This window comes from Heterodontus francisci, chromosome 1 (genome assembly GCF_036365525.1).
Source record: "Heterodontus francisci isolate sHetFra1 chromosome 1, sHetFra1.hap1, whole genome shotgun sequence".
Classification (NCBI taxonomy): domain Eukaryota; kingdom Metazoa; phylum Chordata; class Chondrichthyes; order Heterodontiformes; family Heterodontidae; genus Heterodontus; species Heterodontus francisci.
In genome coordinates, this window is record NC_090371.1 from 205,400,560 (window position 1) to 205,423,348 (window position 22,789).

At 40.3% G+C, this 22,789-nt stretch overlaps 1 protein-coding gene across 1 annotated transcript in view; it reads right to left on the bottom strand.

The window, feature by feature from the left end:
- The window catches only part of tmem131l (transmembrane 131 like), a 210,237-nt gene that overhangs the window by 129,938 nt on the left and 57,510 nt on the right, over window positions 1-22,789 (bottom strand). The window contains exon 4 of the mRNA XM_068040695.1: window positions 10,580-10,645. Within this exon, the coding sequence (XP_067896796.1) occupies window positions 10,580-10,645 (66 nt within the window). The remainder of the gene's footprint in view (window positions 1-10,579; window positions 10,646-22,789) is intronic.

Here is a 22,789-nt window from a genome sequence, read left to right on the forward strand (position 1 = left end):
CTTTCCCACCAGTAATCCCAGACCCCTTCCCTTTAGGTATGCAGAATGAGACCCCTGAAAAGAAACTTACCTTCTGCCCCGAAACCTTCTGCCTCTGTGGACCCACCGGCTTTTCCAATCGTGAACGGAACAGCAGACGAGGGCTGCCGCTCATCGAAAAATCCGGAAGTATCAGTGGAGAGGCGGCGGGATGCATATTCAGCAAAGGTAAGTACCGTTTACCATATGCTATTTGTGATGCCGCCACCGTGCGATGGGGGGGGGGGGGGGGGGGGGGCCGCACCGAGGTCCCACCGCCATTGGTAATATGCGGCGGGCCCTTCTCAACGTCATGGGACAAGGCAGCCTCTCCCCGCAGCATTTTACCAGCCCTGCGGCGTTGAGGGGCCAGTAAAATTCAGCCCAGTGTCTGTTTTTCTTTTGTCTCAGACAAATACGACATCACCTCTCACCCTCCTTCAGGCAGATGCAGATGAACCACAGCGTTCCAACAAAATACAAACATCTTTTACTGAAATATTGACTGCAAGAGGCTTCACATAATGGAAAATTACTGGAAAAAGCAAAGAAAGATGGACAGCTTTCTGGGCAGACTCAAAGCATGGTCAAAGCTTTTAAAAGAAACTTCACTGGATGGTATAGCCTGTCAATATAGGAAACTAAGCCCATTACAGAAAAGGGTATATAATAGGTTGAACACATTGGAGACCTTAGCTGCAGTAACAAGATACTAGCACTGGAGGGAAGGAGACCCGGTGAATTGTTGGAAGGAGCTCTGACAGAGAACGCAGCTAATTACCGGGAAGAGTACCTACAGTCAACAGGAGCTGGCCACTTCCGGTGATTGTATGACTAATAGTTAATGACATTTTTGTTAGATATTGGCGAAGCATTTATATGCCGGGAGTTAAGTAACAAAGCAGCTTTTTCTTTAATTATTTCTTTTCTCTTCTTCATTCTCAACTTATAAATCCATAACCATTTTCTGTAATCATTTTAAATAACCATAATCCCATTAAGCATAACAACTATTTAAGTGAATCATCAAATTCGCGAGTCAAAACAAACTATAAGTTGGGAGTTTTTGATCCCTACGTTGGTATCCCTGGGTGGACCCATCTTGAGTAGAATAAAATGACACACTCAAACTTAAAAGGAAAAACCATGGATGAACTAGTAACTCAGTTTCTAGCAGGGGAGTTACCTTTAAATGAGAAGTGGATTCAAATAATCCAAACTGGAAACAGTGGGTGTGTGAAGTAAAACAATAGATATAAGGTACCATGTGCCACCCTGGTTTGCTAAAAGCAGTTTGGCTTGTGGCATATCAGCGACAGTTTAAAGATGAACATATAAAGATCAGGTTAAGAAAATAAATTGTGGGAAAGAACACAAAATCTCGTGACTGAGAGGCTGTGGTCCACCAGTTGTTAGAAGAACAAGAGAGAGAAAATAATGAGCGAGGAGGGTTAAACTTACAGGACATAAAGAGAAGAAAAGAGATTGTGCAGGAGGATGTGGAGTTACATTCAAATGTTGTAAAAGAGTGGCACAGAGGAAAACCCTGGGTTAGGGAAAATGGTGAAGAGGAAAAGAGATTAGATAAAAAGGCCCACAGCAAAAGGCAAAACTACTGTGAGAAAGAAATAGGCATCATGTTCTGTTTTTTAAAGGGAAAGGCAACTGGATTTTGTTCAGAGTATCTGTGGATGTGAATGGTGGGAAGCTTCCTGCGAATGAAAGTCTGTTCATGTCTGCGTGCTTCTGAAAGCTTCTCTTCAGACCTAAAAGTTGTTAACCCTTTGTAGATGGGCCTTTAACATTGGAAGCATAAGTTGTTCTCTGTGTATCAGTACATGCGTGTATGTTTATGGGAAACTGAGTCATGTATTGGTTGGGAATTGGCTGTGTTGTGCTCAAGACTTGAGAATATAACACAGATCTGTGATACTTTGAATTCATAAGCCATTACAGTAATTAATATCCCCAAATTGCACAGAAGTATGAATGTGTGAATGTGATTGTTGAGTTTGTTTATTTCAATTTAAGATTGAGCATCCAGAATTGGTAAAATATAAAAACTGAATTACATTTTAAATTAAAGATGCTGGTGTGGGTTTTATTTCTCATCTAAAATTTAGTTGTGCAACTGTGAAAGGCACCGAAGCATTTGTTTTGTAAAAGATAAGCTTCAGCCTTGAAGATGTCTGGCCGAAATCCAGTTTAAACTTTTCAAAACACTTTGCTTTAATTGGTCTAAAGGTCTTAAAAAATGCTAATGCATTTTTGCAGTTTATGTTTTATAAATACATAAAGAGCAAAAGGATAACCAAGAGTAGGGTCAATACTTTGCAACAGTCATCACAAAAGAGGGGGACAATACAAACACTGTAGTAAGGGAGGAGGAGTGTGCAATATTGAATGGTATAAATATACTGAGAGATGAAATATTAAGGAGTTAGCATCTTTGAAAATGGATAAAATCAACAGGTTCAGATGAAAGGTATTCCAGGCTGAGAGAAGCAAGAAAGGAAATTATGAAGGCTCTAACCATCATTTTCCAAACCCCTCTGGCTACAGGCATGGTGGCAGAGGAGTGCTAATCTTGTACTGTTGTTTCAAAAGGGAAGAAGGTATAGACTGAGTAATTATAGGCCAGTCAGCCTAGATTCAGTGGTGGGCAAATTATTGGAAAAAATTCTGGGGGACAGGATAAATCATCATTTAGAAAGGCACGGATTAATCAAGGAGAGTCAGCACAGAACTAAGGGAAGGTTGCGTTTGACTAACTTGATTGAATTTTTGAGGCAATAACAAGGAGGGCTAATGAGGGTAGCGCCTCTTACGTAGCTCACATGGATTTTAGCAAGGCTTTTTGGCAAGGTCCCACGCAGCCATGGCAGACTGGTCAAAAAAAAGACCCCATGGGATCCAAGGGCAAGTGGCAAAATGGATTCAAAATTGTCTCAGTGTCAGGAAGCAAAGGGTTAACGGGCGTTTTTGTGATTGGAAGGCTGTTTCCAGTGGGGTTCCACGGGGCTGAGTACGAGGTCTCTTGCTTTTCGTAGCATATATCAAATGATTTAGACTTAAATGTAGGGGGCATGATTAAGAAATTTGCAGATGATACAAAAATTGGTTGTGCGGTTGATAGTGAGGAAGAAAGACTGCCAGAAGATCAATGAACTGGTCAGGTTGGTAGAAAACTGGCAAATGGAATTCACTCTGGAGAAATGTGAGGTAATGCAAGGCAAGGGAATACACAATAAATGGTAGGATACTGAGTGCAGAGAAACAGAAGAACTCTGGAGTGCATGTCTACAGATCCCTGAAGGTAGCAGGGCAGGTAGATAATGGGGTTAAGTAAGCATACGTGATACTTTCCTTTATTAGCCGAGGCCCAGAGTATAAGAGCGGGAGGTTATGCTAAGCTGTATAAAACACTAGTTTGAGTTGTAGCTCAAATACCGCATAGAGTTCTAGTCACCTCATTACAGTAAAGTCGTGGTCGCACTGGAGAGGGTACAGAGGAGATTTACGAGAATGGAGAATTTTAGGTATGAAAAAAAGATTGGATAAACTGGAAATACTCAGCAGGCCAGGCAGCATTTGTGGAGAGCGAAACAGAAGTAATGTTTCAGGCCCTTTACTGCTGGCCACAAACTCACAGACCTCAGACTGAAAGAGACATTCTTAAGCCAGTCACATTGATCACAGAGGGTTCAGTCTGGGGTCTACCTGTAGAATAATGGGTAGACAATTTACCTTTCATGGTTTATTCAAACCAGAAGGCTATTCGAATGAAGGCAATCTTTTATTGCTGGCACAAAATGCTGGTCAGTGAATGTGAGGATTCCAGGAACTGACTCCTAGGGGTTACCCATTGTTGACAGATTCAGTACCTTCCATATAAGCAGCATGGATGCACTTCAGAACACCATTGAGAGCCTGAACTTTTAGGCTCTGGGCTTACTGTTTAGGGGAAAAAGTAATAATGTATGGGAGTTAACCCCTTAAATACTGAAGCTAGCAATACAGATAATATTCCAATGCAGGCAACACACGCAAAAAAAAAAATCTATTTTGCCACAATAGAATTGGGTACTTAAATATAAAACTCAAGTTTAGATTTTGTAAAGTGTTCTCCTCATGCCATTTGTATGCCTCCCCTCCATCTCAAACGCTACATGATTGAACGTGTGAGGGAAGATGACCTATTGCCAGTGCTGTCTACTACATTTGGCTCATTCTACTGCGTTTATTCCCACTCTGGCCCTCAGGAAGTCTCTCCACTGTCTTTGAGGGTTTATTATTTGAGAAATCATGGAGAAATTCTGCAGACTAACAGTCCACGCAACAACACATTTGATTGAAACTTATTTGCCATTGAACAATCAAATTATTAAATCACGAAATGACAATTGTCAGAACTTTTTGGAACAGTTTTTCATTTTGTTTGCATTGCTGCATTACTTTATGTGCAACCTACATAAAGAGAGGATTAAAATAAAATCATATTCTCCCAGTTTGCTAGTTTTTTTTTTTAAATCGCCAACATTGAAGAAAATTTCTGTGGCTTATTAAAATAGTTCATGCTCAAGAAATCAAGTAAAACAAAATGCATTATATTTCAAGTTCAGATGACTAAAATTGCACAGCAATAATGTTGACTATACAAATACATTAATATTTTATGCAAGCTAAATCAATTACAGTTTTCAAGCTCTTAGGTTGACAATCTGAATATGCAGTCTATTGGGGCTCATTTGTTTTCCCCCACAATGCAATACTACGGGAATTCTGGACTCTTAGAAATGTGAGGTTTTGGATTAAATGTTAAATCAAGAGCCAGACTGCTCAGGTGGATGTAAAAATATCTCATGGCACGACAGAGCGTTCTTGTTGACATTTATCCCAACATCAGATTTTCTGGTCATTTATCTTGTTGCTGTTTGCGAGATTTTGTGCAGAAATTGGATTCCATGTTTGCTTACAATACAGCAGTGATTACACTTCACAAGTACTTTATTGGCTGTGAAGTGTTTTGGGACATCCCAAGGATGTGAAATATACGGTTTTAAAATTACAGTCTTGTCTGTATTATAGGAATGGAAAACTATTATACTGTTATTTTATCGATACTTTGTAACCACCCTGAGATTGTTTCAGATCATCTTTCTAAAAGTTGAAGCATGGCAATATGTAATTATGTACATAATGCAAAAGGCCTATAATGACACTGGGGACGTTGGGGGGGAGTTGGTTTGGGGGAATTTTTAACTTCACTGGCTGGCTGACAACCTGGTGAAGCAGATCACCTGCCTGTTATAGATCTCACCTGATTTTCATTCCATTCATATTGTCATGCACGGAAGAAGCCGTGATGAAATAAACAATGAAATGGAGGAAGTAGGAATTTAAAAAGTCAACTGCTAAACAAAATCACAAGAACATGGGACATTATACACAGTTAAAATGGAGTAGCAGCCATGTGGCCCCTCCTGTTCTGGAAATCCACAAACTCGTCTGCAAAGATGAGACTCGTTAACATCCTCTGAAATAGCTCTAGGGAAATCCCATTTGAAATTAAAAGGAGCTATTGCATATTAATGACTCTGACCGACATGAATGAACTAACAGAGGATGCTGGAGACAGTCTCACTCATAGCCAAACCAAGATGAATAAGGTGTGAAGCAGCATCATAACTGAATGATTCCCATTCAGACATCAAACAATGGCCATAGTTATCATGCTAGCCTTGTCTGGTCCCAACAGGGAAGAGGGCCATGTGTCTCCCATCAGAAACAGCGAGATTTTGACCTTAAAAAGGTAGCTCTCTGGAGAGAGAGAGGGGAGAATAAGCCAACATCACAGAAAGCTTACCAAGAACAGCCACCACAACAGAGACATCACAAAGTGGCTTTGAGACTAACCATCTGTGAAGGTAACAAACTACACACCACCAGCTTTGGGCTGTATTACAACCATGAGAGCTCTGCATTACCTCCACAAGTTCAAGACTGTGAATAAACAGGCCTGCTACTTTTTAAAAAAGATTTTTCCTCCCTAGAAGACTCAATAATCTTTTGCAAACCACGAACACTTACTTCACTTGGGACTTTAAACTACCTCTTACCCTTTTCACTCTTTGTATTCCTGTGTATGTATGCGTGTGTGTTACTGAGGTTGCAATCATTTCAGGATTTGTTTAAAAAGTTATTTATTTTTAACCCAAGAGAAAACCTGTCATTTATCAGTTTATTTGACCCGAAAGTCACTCAGGGGCTGAAGCATCATTTTAATTAAATATGACTGCGGTCAGTTGGGAGGTTAACAGTGGGAACCGCCCAAACCCCTTACCACCTGTCCATAACAATATCAATAAAATGAAAATCAAATGGCTTCTGCACTTTGTGCATTTTATTGTTTTTTTTATCTCTGCCTACCATTGATTGGTTATAAAATAGAAACATAGAAAATTTATGGCACAGAAAGAGGCCATTTGGCCCAACATGTCTGTGCCAGCCGAGGAAATGCTATGCAGCCTAACCCACTTTCCAGCTCTTGGTCAATAGTCATGTCGGTTTATGGCACTTCAAGTGCATATCCAAGTATTTTTTAAATGTGATGTGGGTTCCGGCCTCCACCACCCTTTCAGTCAATGAGTTTCAGACCCCCACCACCCTTGGTATAAAAAGTTTCTCCACAACTCCCCTCTAATCCTTCTGTCAATTACTTTAAATCTATGCCCCCTGGTTATTGCCCTCTCTGCTAAGTGAAATAGGTCCTTCCTATCCACTCTATTTTGGCCGCTCAATTTTATACACCTCAATAAAATCTCCTCTCAGCTTCCTCTGTTCCAAGGAAAACAAGCCCAGTATAACCAAAAGCAAAATACTGCAGATGCTGGAAATCTGAAATAAAACAAAGTGCTGGAAATACTCAGCAGGTCAGGCAGAGTTAACTCTGTTTCTCTCCACAGATGCTGCTAGATTTGCTAAGCATTTCCAGCATTTTCTGTTTTTATTTCTATGTTCAGAGTTGTTATCGTTTAACTAGATATTGGGCTAAAAAGCACTCCAGATCACATGTCTGAGAATGACTGGCGATTTTGAATCTGAGAATATCTAGCATCAAAACCCAAAACTTGTGCAAGCTAGTTTGTGAATCAATAATACTTGGCTACATTGAATTATGCAATTACAGTATATTACTAAAGTAAAACAAAGGCAGCCAAATAATTTAATCAAGTAAAAACAGTTTTTAAGTTAGATATGTTAACCAAGTTATGTAAAAAAAAAAAATTGATACAGCAAACAAACTACTGAATTGGAATAGTTAGTGCATGTTGGAACTTGGGCTGAATCTTACCAGCCCCCCAACGTCAGGGGTTGTGGCAAGGGGGCCTAGAAAATACTTCCGGGAAAGGCCCACCACAGGCCTCAACACCATGAAGGCGCCGCCCCATTTTACCATCGGCAGCGAGGCCTCAGCGTGGCCTCCCTGCTGCTCGGCGGTGGAGCCTTCACTTAACTAAATTTTAATCGATGCATAAACACTTGCCTTGTCCTGACGGCCGTCCCACACCAATATTCCAGCCAGTGGCCGGAACTCCCACGCCTTCGGATCTCCATTTGGAGATGTGAGGTGTGCCACTGGTGGGTGGGGGAGGAGTGAATTTTTCGGGGGAGGGGGGACGGGCGGAAAGCGGCAAAAACAAACACGATTGGTTGAGGGGATGGTGGGAAGGGGCTGAAGGTTAAAAGAAAGACAGTTCGGCGGAGAGCGGCGGTCGTGGTTTTTTTTGGGAAGAATAGGACAAAAAATAAATGGATCATTCATTTGCGGGGTGGAAGAGGTGATTGGAAGTGTGAATAAAATTTTATTTCAATTTATTGCAAAACCTGTCACTTTAAAAATTTAAATGCAACAGAAGGGCTTGAAAAATGGCTCCAGACACCATTGCAGGGGACGGAGCAGCCACCCCCTCTAAGCCATCAGGGACGGGCGTTCCGCACCCCCCCACCCCCCCAATGTAAATGAGCCGCCGCGCAAAATATCGTGGCAGCTCCGCGACGCACATATCCCGCGTGTGCTGCGCCTCATTTGACAATTTAGCCCCTTGTGTTTTTGTAAGTTTTACACACTAAACTCAAATTAATTTCAAAGGAAAAGGTGACTGCAAACAATCGAGGTCAAGGATGAAACTGAATTATCAGCATGGTATAATTCTTCTTCTTTGACCTCCTCGTCTCAAGAAACAATGGGTAAGTGCCTGGAGGCGGTTAGTGGTTTGTGAAGCAGCACCTGGAGTGCCTATAAAGGCCAATTCTAGAGTGACAGGCTCTTCTACTGGTGCTGCAGATAAAATTGGTTGTCGGGGCTGTATTACAGTTGGCTCTCTCCTTGCGCTTCTGTCTTTTTTTACCTGCCAACAGCGAAGTCTCTTCAACTCGCCACTCTTTACCCCCGCCTTTATGGCTGTCCGCCAGCTCTGGCAATCATTGGCAATTGACTCCCACGACTTGTGATCAATGTCACAGGACTTCATATCGCTTTTGCAGACGTCTTTAAAGCAGAGAAATGGACGGCCGGTGGGTCGGATACCAGTGACGAGCTCGCTGTACAATGTGTTCTTGGGGATCCTGCCATCTTCCATGCGGCTCACATGGCCAAGCCATCTCAGGCGCCGCTGGCTCAGTCGGGTGTATATGCTGGGGATGCTGACCGCCTCGAGGACTTCTGTGTTGGAGATACAGTCCTGCCACCTGATGCCAAGGATTCTCCGGAGGCAGCGAAGATGCAATGAATTGAGACGTCGCTCTTGGCTGACATACATTGTCCAGGCCTCGCTGCCATAGAGCAAGGTACTGAGGACACAGGCTTGATACACTCGGACTTTTGTTTAGTTTAGTTTAGTGATACAGCACTAAAACAGGCCCTTGGGCCCACCGAGTCTGTGCCGACCATCAACCACCCATTTATACTAATCCTACACTAATTCCATATTCCTACCACATCCCCACCTGTCCCTATATTTCCCTACCACCTACCTATACTAGGGGCAATTTGTAATGGCCAATTAACCTATCAACCAGCAAGTCTTTGTGTTCCGTGTCAGTGCGCAATTACATATCACAAGATTCATGTTCCATTTTAATCATTTACTTGATACAATTAAAGAAATGTCTCCGAGTTAATTTATATAACAATACTCTCCTCTCGCTTTCCCGTTCTCCTCTCCCAAAAATTTATACTGAAACAACTGAATGGATTTCAGTTTTCTTCCAGATTAGCATATGGAAAATGTTGGTCTCCCTACAATAAAAAGTGCTATTTCTGGATTTGAATAAATCATACAACTGCTCTGGACAAATTAAAATTTTCAATGAATTCCTTACAATGAATATTTTAGCAAGAAATTTCAAAAGTATAAATATTGGAGGAATTTATTCATCTTGAATTAATTTCAAGAACTCAAAGACTTAAACAGAGTTAACTGCATTTAGCATATTACAAAAGTTATATAAGACTCAAGACTGAAAAGATGTTCATTATTGGCATTGTAAACTTGAACTAAAGTTGATTTTCATATCACTGCCAGGTAAGAATTTTTCCTCCCTCACCAAAAACTTAATATGAAATGAATCCCCTTAACTGCACTGCTACACTACTATTGGTGACAGCCGCAGTTTTAGTAGTACTGTAAAGTAAACAAGGCAACCCTTACTATCAAGAGACTCCAAAATACAACCTAAAAGGGGCAGGTTTCCAGTGGCAGTAACACTTCTTCCAGCAATATAAATGCTCCGGAGACATTAGCTTTTTTCCTGATTGCTGGAGATCGACCTTTTACAGGCAATAACACCATTGGTAACACTCTCACCTCTGAGTTAGAAGGTTGTCTGTTCAAGTTCCACTCCAGAGACATGAGCACATAAATCTAGGCGGACACTCCATTGCAGTACAGACTGAGTGCTGCACTGTCATAGGTACTGCTTTTCGGATGAGATGTTAAACTGAGGCCCCGTCTGACCTCTCAGGTGGATGTAAAAAGATCCCCTGGCACTATTTTGAAGAGCAGCAGTCCTATTCAATATTTATCCCTCAATCAACATCACCAAAATAGATTATCTGGTCATTATCACATTGTTGTGTGTGGGAGCTTGCTGTGCCCAAATTGGCTGCTACATTTTTCACAATACAACATACGACTACACTTCAAAATACTTCATTGGCTGTAAAGCACTTCAGGATGTCCCAAGGTAGTGAAAGGCGCTATATAAATGAAAGCTTTTTTTTAAAAAACACAGCCTCTTAAAGGGGTGCCATAATATAAAACCCAACAATGATTTTATTTTAAATCTGGAATTAAGCCAAGCAATACATGGATAAAAGTAACTGTGGTTGCAACAATCATTTCTCACTCACACCTTATATAATTCATCTAAAATCACTCCATTTTTACTCAAGCTGTATTTCACTTCAACTGAAGACAGTGTAGACAGCATCAACTCTACTTCTCCTGATCTGATCTATAATATTGGAGGCACTGTGACTATTAATAAAGGCACTTACTGTATACCAAAATCCAGCAGTAGAGGTTTAAAATGCAAGCTGCCTGTACTAGGACCATTTGTTGAGCTGAAAGAGAAAACAGTGAAAATAAGTAAAGCTGTAGACAATTTATAGTGTAAACCTTACAAATCGAGCCAAATCTGACAATGCCTTGGATGCTCAGTACATAAAGCAGCATGTATTCAATGCTTTGCCAGAGCTGTCAATTGTCCTTACAGAATGAGAGAGGACCACAGTACTCCACTAATACAAGTGCCCTTGTAATACATTAAATATATAGCAAGTTTCCATATGACAATATGTCACACTACTAAAATTGGAGAGATTAAATGTTGTCTTCACAGTTCCCCTTAGAGAAAATTGGCAACAAGAAATAAGTAAAAATTAGCCATTTTAATTAAGACTTTGGGGACAAAACTGCTTCATGATACAACTTTCGTAATTGGTGACTGTGTCAGCACAACAGACAAAATAATGAGGCTGCCACCTCTGTAGAGCTGTGCCTTACTTTAAAATTCATACCAATCATGAGCTGCATTCGCAGTTTCAGTATAAGTACAGTAGTTTCCAATCGTAACTTATTCTGAGCAATCAATTCTACAGGGTACTGAAGTAAATGATAATCCCACAGTACCACATGTGCTTTGTTGCTGCGTTTCAAAGTAGTCTCAATATTTTACAAGCTTCAGGGATACAAAAAAATTTACAAATGCCCCAATCTCTGCCAGCGATCAGTATTCAATTAAACTTTTCAACATACAGAGGGAGGGTGCTGATCCGTGGGAAATATTCTGCAAGTGACTAACCTGGCTAGTTTTCATACTTCTATGGATGGATGCACAGCATTTAAGGTATGAAAATACTAGCTTAGCAACATTTGCTTCATAATCAATTCTGCAAGCCCTAATGCACCCATGCATCCGAGCTGCAGAATGTGCAACAAGTGCACAGTGGCAATAAAGTATGTTCCCGTACTGTTTCCACTATTTTTATGCAAGAATTATTAATTTTACATAAGAATTTGGGTGAAGGAAATATTTCTCAGGTAGTAAACCACAGATAATTGGGTAATGCAATACAGGAAATATAATTTAGAAAAAGACAAATGCTGATATTGCATAATATACATCAACACGCCTTTTTTTAAATTTGCCACAGCTAAAAAGGTCTGTGGTTAACCGACTCAAAACCTCAAGTGTTACAGTTACCAACACTACAAAAGACACCTTATTTTCAAAAATGTTTTAAAGTGCTTTTCATTTTTAAGGCTGGTCAACAGATGTCCCTCTAAAACAACATGAAGATGCTGAAGGTTGAATAGCCAAGTGGCCAAAAATTAGCATCAGCATTTTAAATACTGCACATTTTTGGAGTTACTCATTATATTGTCACACCCACTTACGTTTGCAGCACAATTTTAACACATTTAGTACAATTAATAGTTTTTTCCACCTGTCACAAAGATGTTACAACAAATTTCTCATTGCATTGCTCTGTAACCTACCACCAAAGCTCAGCTAAGGTAGTATGTGCAAGTCACGAAGTATTTTCAGCATTAATTTAGTAATTCAAAATTTAGTGGTTTCTATACACCAGCACTTTTGCACCAATCTTAGTAATACCCATACTGAATGTTTAGCACACTTTCACCAGAAAAAACCCCAGTGATTTTTTTTAATGATGCTGTAATTATAGAACTAAACACAATTTTCTAAAATGAGCTCGTTATGCATTAACATTAGTTAAAAACACATTTTACTACTATTTAGCAGAAGCATGTACAATTCCCATACAAATTATTTTGAAAATGGGAATCAAGTAAGCCTATTACAGCCACATCATACCTGTGTGCTTAAATCCAGATAACATGCCATGTATTCAACACATTATACTTCTAGTACATTGTCAATCTTGTTTTTTATTCATTCTTGGAATGTGGGCATGCTGGTAAAGCCAGCATTTATTGTCAATCCCTAATTGCCCTTGAGAAGGTGGTGCTGAGTCGCCTTCCTAAACTGAAGCAGTCCATCTGGTGCGGGTCCACCCACAGTGCTATTGAGGCCGGGGGGCGGGGGGGGTGGAGTGGTAGAGAGAAGGGAGCTCGAGGATCTTGACCCACTGACAGTGAAAGAATGACGATATATTTCCACGTCAGGATGGTGAGTGACTTGGAGGGGTACTTGCAGTTGGTGGCGTTCCCATGCATCTGCTGCCCTTGTCCTTCCAGGTGGTAGAGGTTGCCAATTTGCAAGGCACTGTTGAAGCAGCCTTGTTGAGTTGCTGCAATGCATCTTGCAGATGGTACACACTGCTGCCACTGTGCACGGTGGTGGATGGAATGAATGTTGAAGGTGGTAGATGGGGTGCCGATCAATTGGGCTACTTTGTCTTGGATGGTCTCAAGCTTCTCGAGTGCCATTGGAGCTGCACTCATCCAGGCAAGTGCAGAGTATTCCATCACACTCCTGACTTGCACCTTGTAGATGGTGGACAGGCTTTGGGAGGTGGGTTTCTCGCCGCAGAATTCTCAGCCTCTGACCTGCTCTTGTACCCACTGTACTTAGATGGCTGGGTCAGTTATGTTTCTGCTCATATACCCATCAACCTACTGTTACCTCAAAGAATTCAATGAAGTTAGCCAGACACGATTTGCTTTATCTCCATGATTAACAAACAATTATTAAGCATTATGGTTTGTATTTACAGAATAATTGTGGACTGATAGTTTATGTATGTTAGAGCAAACTAATTTATATTTGGAACGTTACAGTTTTGTTAACATGGTTAACAAGGCAATTGAATAACTACTCCAAAAGTCTAAACAACATACTTGTACTATACAATATCAACCATGATAGACTGAAGACCAGACATCAACGCCAAACAGTGAGGAACAAAATACAAATTGTATCGTACATAGTCATCCAAATTTTAAGATCAGATAATTGCTTTGTGATCATTCCAGGGTTATTAGCTATAAATATAAAGTTTTCATTTTACATGACTATCCAATTGAGACAGCCCAGTTTTTAAGCCAGGGAGGCAGTCAGTCACACCACAGCCCCAATTTTAAGTTAGGCTGGCGGGTGGGAATCAATCCTGACCTGAGCAGACTGAGGCCCAGAGGATCTCAACGACCAGACCCTACTTGCGTGCCTACCCCCCCTCCCCCTTCATCCATCTGAATCTGGCCAAAAGCTGCAGGCAACTGGCCGGCTGGCCTGAGCAAGAGTAATGTCGGTCAGGTGAGGGATTTATTGGGAGGGTCTTGAAATCAGGAAGCCAGGAGCCCTTCTAAGACATGAGCGATCACTCCTGCTCCAGAAGCAAGGTTAAAAAAAGTTTACAAAATTCACCTGTTTGGACTTCTCCTGGCCACTTGCCCACTTAGGTCATTGGTCAAAATACCAGTCAGGCTCTGCTGATATCACTGCATCCCGATCTGATTATTTAAAGAAAGTTTATCTGGTTTCTGGCAAGTATCCTTCACGCCTACTAATAAAAACAGGTTAAAATGGAAGACTACAGACAGGGAGTGTGTCATCAGCAGATAAGTCTACCAGGTGATTTTAAACTGTGCACCTGTTTAGTTTCCTCTGGACGAGCTGGGTTACAATCATCCCTCATACCATTGGTGCACACAGCCAGCCACATAAAAAAAGGGTTAGTGAGCGCAATGCAATTAGCGAAGTTCCTTGCAAAATATTTTGCAGTCAGCTACTGTGAAATTTCAAGATAAAAAGGGAACTAGTCCAGATAAATTAAGAAAAACTGGCAGTTAAGAAAATGGACAACATAGTATTTACAGCACTGAAACAGGCCATTCGGTCTAACAGGTGCATGCCAGTGTTTACACGAACCTCCTCCCACCCTCCTTCATCGAACCCCATCAACATTTCCTTTTATTCCTTTCTCCCTCATGTGTTTATCTAGCTTTCCCTTAAATGCATCCAGATTAGTCTCCTCAATTACTCCTCCTAGTAGTGAGTCCGACATTCTGACCACTCTCCGGGTAAAGAAGGTTCTTCTGAATTCTCTGTTGGATTAACTAGGCACCATCTTATATTTATGCTATAACTCTGCTCTCACAAGTAGAAATATCTACTCTATGTCTACCCTATCAAATTCTTTAATATTAAAGATTCTAAACTTCTAGAAATACATCTCTGTTTTTTATGGCCTGATTCATTTTTACTTTTAATAATTTGTGCATCTGTACTCCTTTTCTTCTAGCCTATTTGGACACTTATTTTCCAAGGAGTACGTGGCCTCCTATTCTTACTGCCAAAACGTAGCACCTCATTTATATTTTAAGTTCATTTGCCAACTACACACTCATTTTGCAGGTTTAATACCTTCCTATAAACTGCAGCCCCCAATTTGGAATAGTCTGCAGATTTTGAAATTGTATTTCTGATTCCAACGTCCAAATTGTTTATACAAATGGTACACAACAGTGGTCCCAGCACCAATCTTCATGGAAAATCACTTCCCATCCTTTGCACGACTGGGTAGCTACCTTTACCCCCTGTTCTGCGTTTCCTAATTTGCAGCCAACTTGCTATTGATTGTGCTACTTGTCCCCTAAAACCACATGTTTTGACTTTAGCCATGAATCTACTAAGCAATATCTTAAAGGCTCTTTGAAAATACAAATATATACGTTACCTGTATCTACCCTCTGTTACTTCTTCAGAGAATTCAATAAGGTTGGCCCAGCATGGCCCTCCCTTTCAGAATTCATGCTGACTATATTTTATTACACTTTCAGTTTCTAAATGTTGCTTCAATTATCTGTAAAGATTGTATTATCTTTTCTACCACCAGTAAGCTAATTGATCTATAGTGCTCTGGACACAAACATATATATATATATTATATACACTCATACATACATATATATACATATATACACACACACACATGCATACAAATAAATATGCATATCTAAAAATTAATGTTTATATTTTCTTTTGGGCCTCCTTATCTCGAGAGACAATGGATACGCGCCTGGAGGTGGTCAGTGGTTTGTGAAGCAGCGCCTGGAGTGGCTATAAAGGCCAATTCTGGAGTGACAGGCTCTTCCACAGGTGCTGCAGAGAAATTTGTTTGTTGGGGCTGTTGCACAGTTGGCTCTCCCCTTGCGCCTCTGTCTTTTTTCCTGCCAACTACTAAGTCTCTTCGACTCGCCACAATTTAGCCCTGTCTTTATATACATATATATATTACACATGTAAATACAATATAAAAATATAATTTATATATGTGCCTTTCCTATTCCCCTCCCCAGCTTTTTTAATATGCATCGATGCAATCTATCTGGACCAGGAGTTGTATCCTCTGGAGGTTTGACTAATTTATTATCTGCCCTCTTTCTATCTTAAATGTCTTTATATCTTTGATTTCTTCTTAATCAATGGAAAACTTCCAAGTAGATGTTTCATTCAAAACTTCCAACGCAAAAGGCGAAGGGGGGTAGGGTACAGCAAAAGGCGAGGGGGGGTGGGGTACAGCAAAAGCTGAATGTACTTGTTTGAGTACAGAAAATAAAATGACAGCCCATAAATTTTAGATCACCAGAGAAGGGAGGGATCATGGATGGTTGCTAGGACATGAAATGCTAAAACAGTGGTGGATGCAGATATCATGATAGCTTTTAACAGGGAAGTGAATTAATATTTTGAAAGGAAAACTTAAAAAGGAAATAGGAAAAAGGGCAGCGAATGGATCTTTTTCCAGAAAACTGATGCAGGCATGATGTGCTAAATGGCCTTCCTCTCTGCTGTAGTATTCTACGCTTCTAAAATTTATGGCCAGTAAAAAAAACTATCTCCCAGCAATCTGCTGTCCCAAATCCTCTTAAATATATCTTCAGATCGCAACCGCCTTTCACATCATACTGCTCACTCCTAAAAATGGCAACCAATTCCAACATAAAAAAAGTAACTAATTTAATCTCAGGAGTTCTGCTGACTTTCACAAACTAGCCAAGCCCAACTATCATGTACAAGTTCAGTCCATCAGCTATTTGAAACTATGTCTGCCATCGATCATCCTGTTCATAACCACCAGATAATGGATCTGCTCAAAGGGTTCTGCTAAATCATATCAAGTTTAATATAGTTTTCACTAACCATCAAATTTGACAGAATGCTGCAACTGCAAAACTCTTAGGTTTACTGTTACAATAACCAAAAGAGCAAGATTCTCCAGTGAACAAGTGTGGACTGAATCTAGACAGGCCTATTTGTGAACTAAGCCATAAGGCTTCAATCATTTCAGCTGTCTTAACAGCTACAATGATAGATATAATCTGCACTAACGACTAAATAAAGATCATTCATACATTAAGTAAATCATCCAGTTTTATAAAGGATTACAGACGTCACTAACCTGATTTTAATTAGCGTGCTTTGGTAGCAACATGAAACTGAGAAACCTGCTGAATTAGATGCTAGGAAATTTACATTCAGATTCGCTTCCTACCACCCTATTCTTCACCTTGTATTCATGGACAGAAAAATACAATGTTATAAGTGCACATAAAAAGAGAACAAGTAAATATAAGTAAAGTAATGAAGCATTACTTATCCAATACAAACCAGTCTAAACACCTTCTTGCACTTGCAATTGTTATGTTACAACAATCAGAATTTTTCTTTGAAAAAAAGTTACACTTCACTCGTAACAAGACTGCATACAGTGGATTTGATAATCTTGTATGCTCTACAATTACTAGAAAGCTTGCTTTTTTGTACATGAAAATGCATTTATTGGACAGATGGCAAAACATCTAATGGAAAGATACCTTCATGGGAAGCAGGTTATTTTGGGATTGAACCAGTACCCTTTGCTACAGAAAACATCACCTGCAATTTAACATTTTGCACTGTTTGTTTCTGATTTTATTTCCAGTGAAAATCAATTCAACAAAATGTTTCATTGGCAGCTAAAAGCTACAAAATAATTGGGGGAAAACCATATTGGAAAAACCAGAACACTAAAAAATGATGTACCATAAATATACATTTAACTATTGAAATATCAAAAAGATTCAGACGAGCATTCTGGTCGTATATTCAAACGACTACACTTCAGAATTCATTCAGTGGCTGTACTAAATGAGTACTTTGCATCTGTCTTTACCAAGGAAGATACTGCCCAGATCCTAGTGAAAGAGGAGACGTTTAGACACTCGATGGGCTAAAAATTGATATAAATAAGGCATTAGATAGACTGGCTGTATTTAAAGTTGATAAGGCACCAGGACCGGATGACATGCATCCAAGGATACTGAGGGAAGTAAGGGTGGAAACTGCAGAGACACTAACCATAATTCTTTAATCCTTAGGTACAGGAGCGGTACCAGAGGACTGAAGAACAGCAAATGTTACACCCTTGTTCAAAAAAGCATGCAAGACAAGCCCAGAAACCGCAGGCCAGTCCCCATCGAAACTTTGGTAATGGGGAAGCTTTTAGAAACAATAGTTTGGGACAAAATTGTCACTTGTACAAATACGGATTAATTAAATAAAGCCAGCATGGATTAAGGTCAAATTGTGTTTAACTAATTTGCTTGAGTTTTCTGTTGAGGTAACAGAGTGTGGATAAGGCAATGCAGTCGATGTGATGTCCATGGACTTTCAAAAGGCATTTGATAAAGTGCCACATAACAGGCTTGTGAGCAAAGTTAGAGCTCATGAAATGAAAGGAACAACAGCAGCATGGATACAAAATTGGCTGAGTAGCAGGAAAACAAAGAGTAATGTTTAATGGTTGCTTTTCAGGCTGGAGGAAGGTTTATAGAGGGGTTCCCCAAGGGTTGATGTTGGGACTCCTGCTTTTCTTGATATATATTAATCACCTAGACTTGGGTGTACAGGGTACAATTTCAAAATTTGGGAATGACACTAAACTTGGAAGTATTGTGATCTGTAAGGAGGATTGTCTTAAACTTCAAAAGGACATAGAGGCTGGTGGAATGGGTATACAATTAGCAGATTAAATTTAATGCAGAGAAGTGTTTAGTGATTCATTTTGTTAAGAAGAACGAAGAGAGGCAATATAAAATAAAAGATACAAGTCTAAAGGGGTTGCAGGACCAGAGGGACCTGGGGGTATATGTGCACAAATCATTGAAGATGGCAAGGCAGGTTGAGCGAGCAGATAATAAAGTATATGGGAGACTGGGCTTTATAAATCAGGGCATAGAGTACAAAAGTAAGGAAGTTATGATAAACCTGTATAAAACAAGTTCGGCCTTAATTGGAGTGTTGTGTCCAGTTCTGGGTACTGCACCTTAGGAAGAATGCAAAGGTATTTAGAAAGGGTGTAGAAAAGATTCACAAGAATGGCTCCAGGGATGAGGAACTTCAGTTTCACGGAAAGATTGGAGAAGCTGGGGCTGTTCTCCTTGGAGAAGAGAAGATTAAGAGGAGATTTGTTAGAGGTGGTCAAAATCATAAAAGGTCTGAACAGAGAGTAGATAGGGAGAAACTGTTCACATTGGTGGCAGAATCAAGAAGCGGGCACTGATTTAAGGTGACTTGCAACAAAAGCATGATAAAAAAACTTTTTTATGCAGCAAGTGGTTAGGATCTGGAATGCAATGACTGAGACTGTGGTGAAGGCAGATTCAATCGTGGCTTTCAAAAGAGAATTGGATAATTATCTGAAAAGAAAAATATGCAGGGCTGCAGGGAGAAGGCGAGGGAGTGGAACTAGGTGAGTTGCTCTTGCAGAGAGCCGACACCTTCATGACAAGCCAAATGGCCTCCTTCTGTGCTGTAACCATTCTATGATTCTATGAAATGCACTTTGGGACTTATGAAAAGTGCTATATAGAAAGCAGATTCTCTCTATTTCGTTGTGTGAAGGACAAAATATTTTGGTTGTGCAATCAAGAGTGGTACAGAGTTGAAATCTGCACATTTATCTTCCAGGGAATGAAAGAGATTGCTCCCCCTTCCCACAGCACCCTTGTGCAACAGCTAACCGTCGAATGGCAGTATTTATACTGAAAAAGTACAGATCAGTTTCCTGCACTGGTAACTGGACATACATGGTCAAGAAGAGAAGTTAGAGGTATGTTACGAAACAAGTGATCAAATCATTTTTGAATAGAGTTTTAATCTAAAAACAAATGAAAGTAGTTTACTAGATCATAAACTAGGCTCAGATTGTCAAACAAAAAACGTAAAAAACTTTGACAAGTATTCTTTTATGCTTGTAAATAGTTAACCATTTGTTTAAGCTTTGGCCATCAAGCACAGCCCGCAGCTCAATGAAATACACAATATGATGAACAATGCAAGTTTGTCAATATGCAGAAATTATAGCATTAATTGACTACGTAATAACAGTTCTTTTTTTAATTGTACACAATGTGGTTATTTAAAAGTATGTTTCTTTTAGGAGGGTTGAAAAGTCAGCAGTCAGATTCATTATTGTTGCAATTTGGTTGTTCCAGTGATAGGGTTCTGGGAATTGTTGTCCAAGGATCATCACATTCATACATAAAGGTCTCCTACATTTCCAAGTTAGGTGTATTCAGAAATCAGAACTCAATCCAAGACAACAATGATTCATGGCATTAAGGGCAACAGAGCTGCCTGGATTGAAAACCGCCTTGACAACCAAAATCAGGTGATGAGAAATAAACAAAAAGGTTTGTCTAGGAGGCAATTAAGCTCTATAGGAACTTGTTTGCCAGTCAACAACTTATATCTATACAGCGTTTTAACGTAATAAAATATCCCATGGTGCTTCACAGGAGCATTATAAAACAAAATAGGACACCAAGCCACATAAGGAAATATTAGGTCAGATGACCAAAAGCTTGCTCAAAGAGGTAGGTTTTAAGGATGTCTTAAAGGAGGAAAGTGTAGTAGAGAGGTGGAGGGGTGCAGGGAGGGAATTCCAGAACTGAAGGCGGGGATGTGGAAGGGAATATGGGATTAATGTAGGATTAGTATAAATGGGTGGTTGATGGTCGGCACAGACTCGGTGGGCCGAAGGGCCCGTTTCAGTGCTGTATCTCTAAATAAAATAAATAAGTAAATAAAGGCACAGCTATCAATGGCGGAGCAATTAAAATCGGGGATATTCAAAAGGCCAGAATTAGATGAGCGCAGATATCTCAAAGGGTTGGAGGAGATTACAGAGGCAGAGAGGGATGATGCCATGGGAGATTTGAAAACAAGGATGAGAATTTTAAAATCAAGACGTTGCTTGACCAGGAGCCAACGCAGGTCAGCGAGAATAGCGGTGATAAGGGAACAGGACTTGGTGTGAGTTAAGACACGAGCAGCAGAGTTTTGGATGACTTCAATTTTACAGAGGGTAGAATGTGGGAGTCAGAGACAGCCAGCATTTGTAAGCATTACAAGGATTCTCCTACGTACCATATTTACTATTGACATCATGCTATGTTGCCAGCTGACCAATATAAATACTCAAAGTTAAGACAAATTAAGCTAATGAGTTAAGACAAATAAATGTTAAATATTTAAAAATATTGGGTAATGCACATTAGAAGAGAAATGATATGTACAGAGTAGGGATAAAAACAAGAAATGCTGGAAATACTCAGCAGGTCTGGCAGCAGCTGTGGAGAGAGAAGCAGAGTTAACGTTTCAGGTCAGTGACCCTTCTTCAGAACTCTGAAGTTCTGAACTCTGGAGTTCTGAAGAAGGGTCACTGACCTGAAATGTTAACTCTGCTTCTCTCTCCACAGCTGCTGCCAGACCTGCTGAGTATTTCCAGCATTTCTCGTTTTTATTTCAGATTTCCAGCATCCGCAGTATTTTGCTTTTATATTATTGTACAGAGTAGGGGTCCACTGAAGAAAAAAAGTAAAGTAGTTACTGAAAGTACTTAGTTAACGTGAAGTAGTTATCAGTTATTAACAAGAGACTAACCAATTACTCACATGTATTTCACCAGCAGTTGATTAGAAGCTGAAACAGATTATTGTAATTCGATATATTCTAAATATGGCTTTGTGAATTGCGCACAATTTTTGGCAACATACCTTGAAATGAACATTGATGCAATGGACAAATTCAAGAACAAGAATTATCCCCCTATGACCTCTAACCACAGCAAATAACAAGATCAGCACTGTCAAGGAAACACCATCATCTGATGTCCTTCAGTTGGACATATTTAGAGATACAGCACTGAAACAGGCCCTCCGGCCCACCGAGTCTGTGCCGACCATCAACCACCCATTTATACTAATCCTACACTAATTCCATATTCCTACCACATCCCCACCTGTCCCTCTATTTCCCTACCACCTACCTATACCAGGGGCAATTTATAATGGCCAATTTACCTATCAACCTGCAAGTCTTTGGCATGTTGGAGGAAACCGGAGCACGCGGAGGAAACCCACGCAGACACAGGGAGAACTTGCAAACTCCACACAGGCAGTACCCGGAATTGAACTCGGGTCGCTGGAGCTGTGAGGCTGCGGTGCTAACCACTGCGCCGCCCCAATGTTGCCATTGCCTCAGTTATTGAATAAATATCCTGGAATTGCCCCGAACTAACACCATCATGACAGCACCATCACCTGCTCAAAACAAAAGATGTGCTCTTACTAGTGTTGCCCACATCCTGATGACAAAAGAACATTCTGGATGAACTAAGATAGTCTGAATAACCTCAAGATAAGAAATAGGAAAAGTAGGCCATTTAGCCCCTCAAGTCTGTTCTGACATTCAATAAGATCATAGATGATCTGATTGTGGCCTTAACTCCACTTTCCTGCCTGCCGCCCACTTCCTCCCGCACCCCCCCCCCATAACCTTTGACTCCCTTGTAGATCAAAAATCTGTCTAACTCAGCCTTGAATGTGTTCAATGATCCAGCTTCCACTGCTCTCTGGGAAGAAAATTCCAAAGTTTAACGACCCTTTGAAAGAAGAAAGTCTTCCGCATCTCCGTCTTAAATGGAAGACCCCTTATTTTGAAACTGTGACCCCCAATTCTAGATTCTCCTACGTGGAGAAACATCCTCTCAGCGTCTACCCTGTCAAGCCCCCATCAGAATCTTACATGTTCCAATAAGATCACCTCTCATTCTTCTAAACGCCAATCAGTAGAGGTCCAACTTGCTCAACCTTTCCTCATAAGACAACCCCTTCAGCCTAGGGATCAGCCTAGTGAACCTTCTCTGAACTGCCTCCAATGCAAGTACATCCCT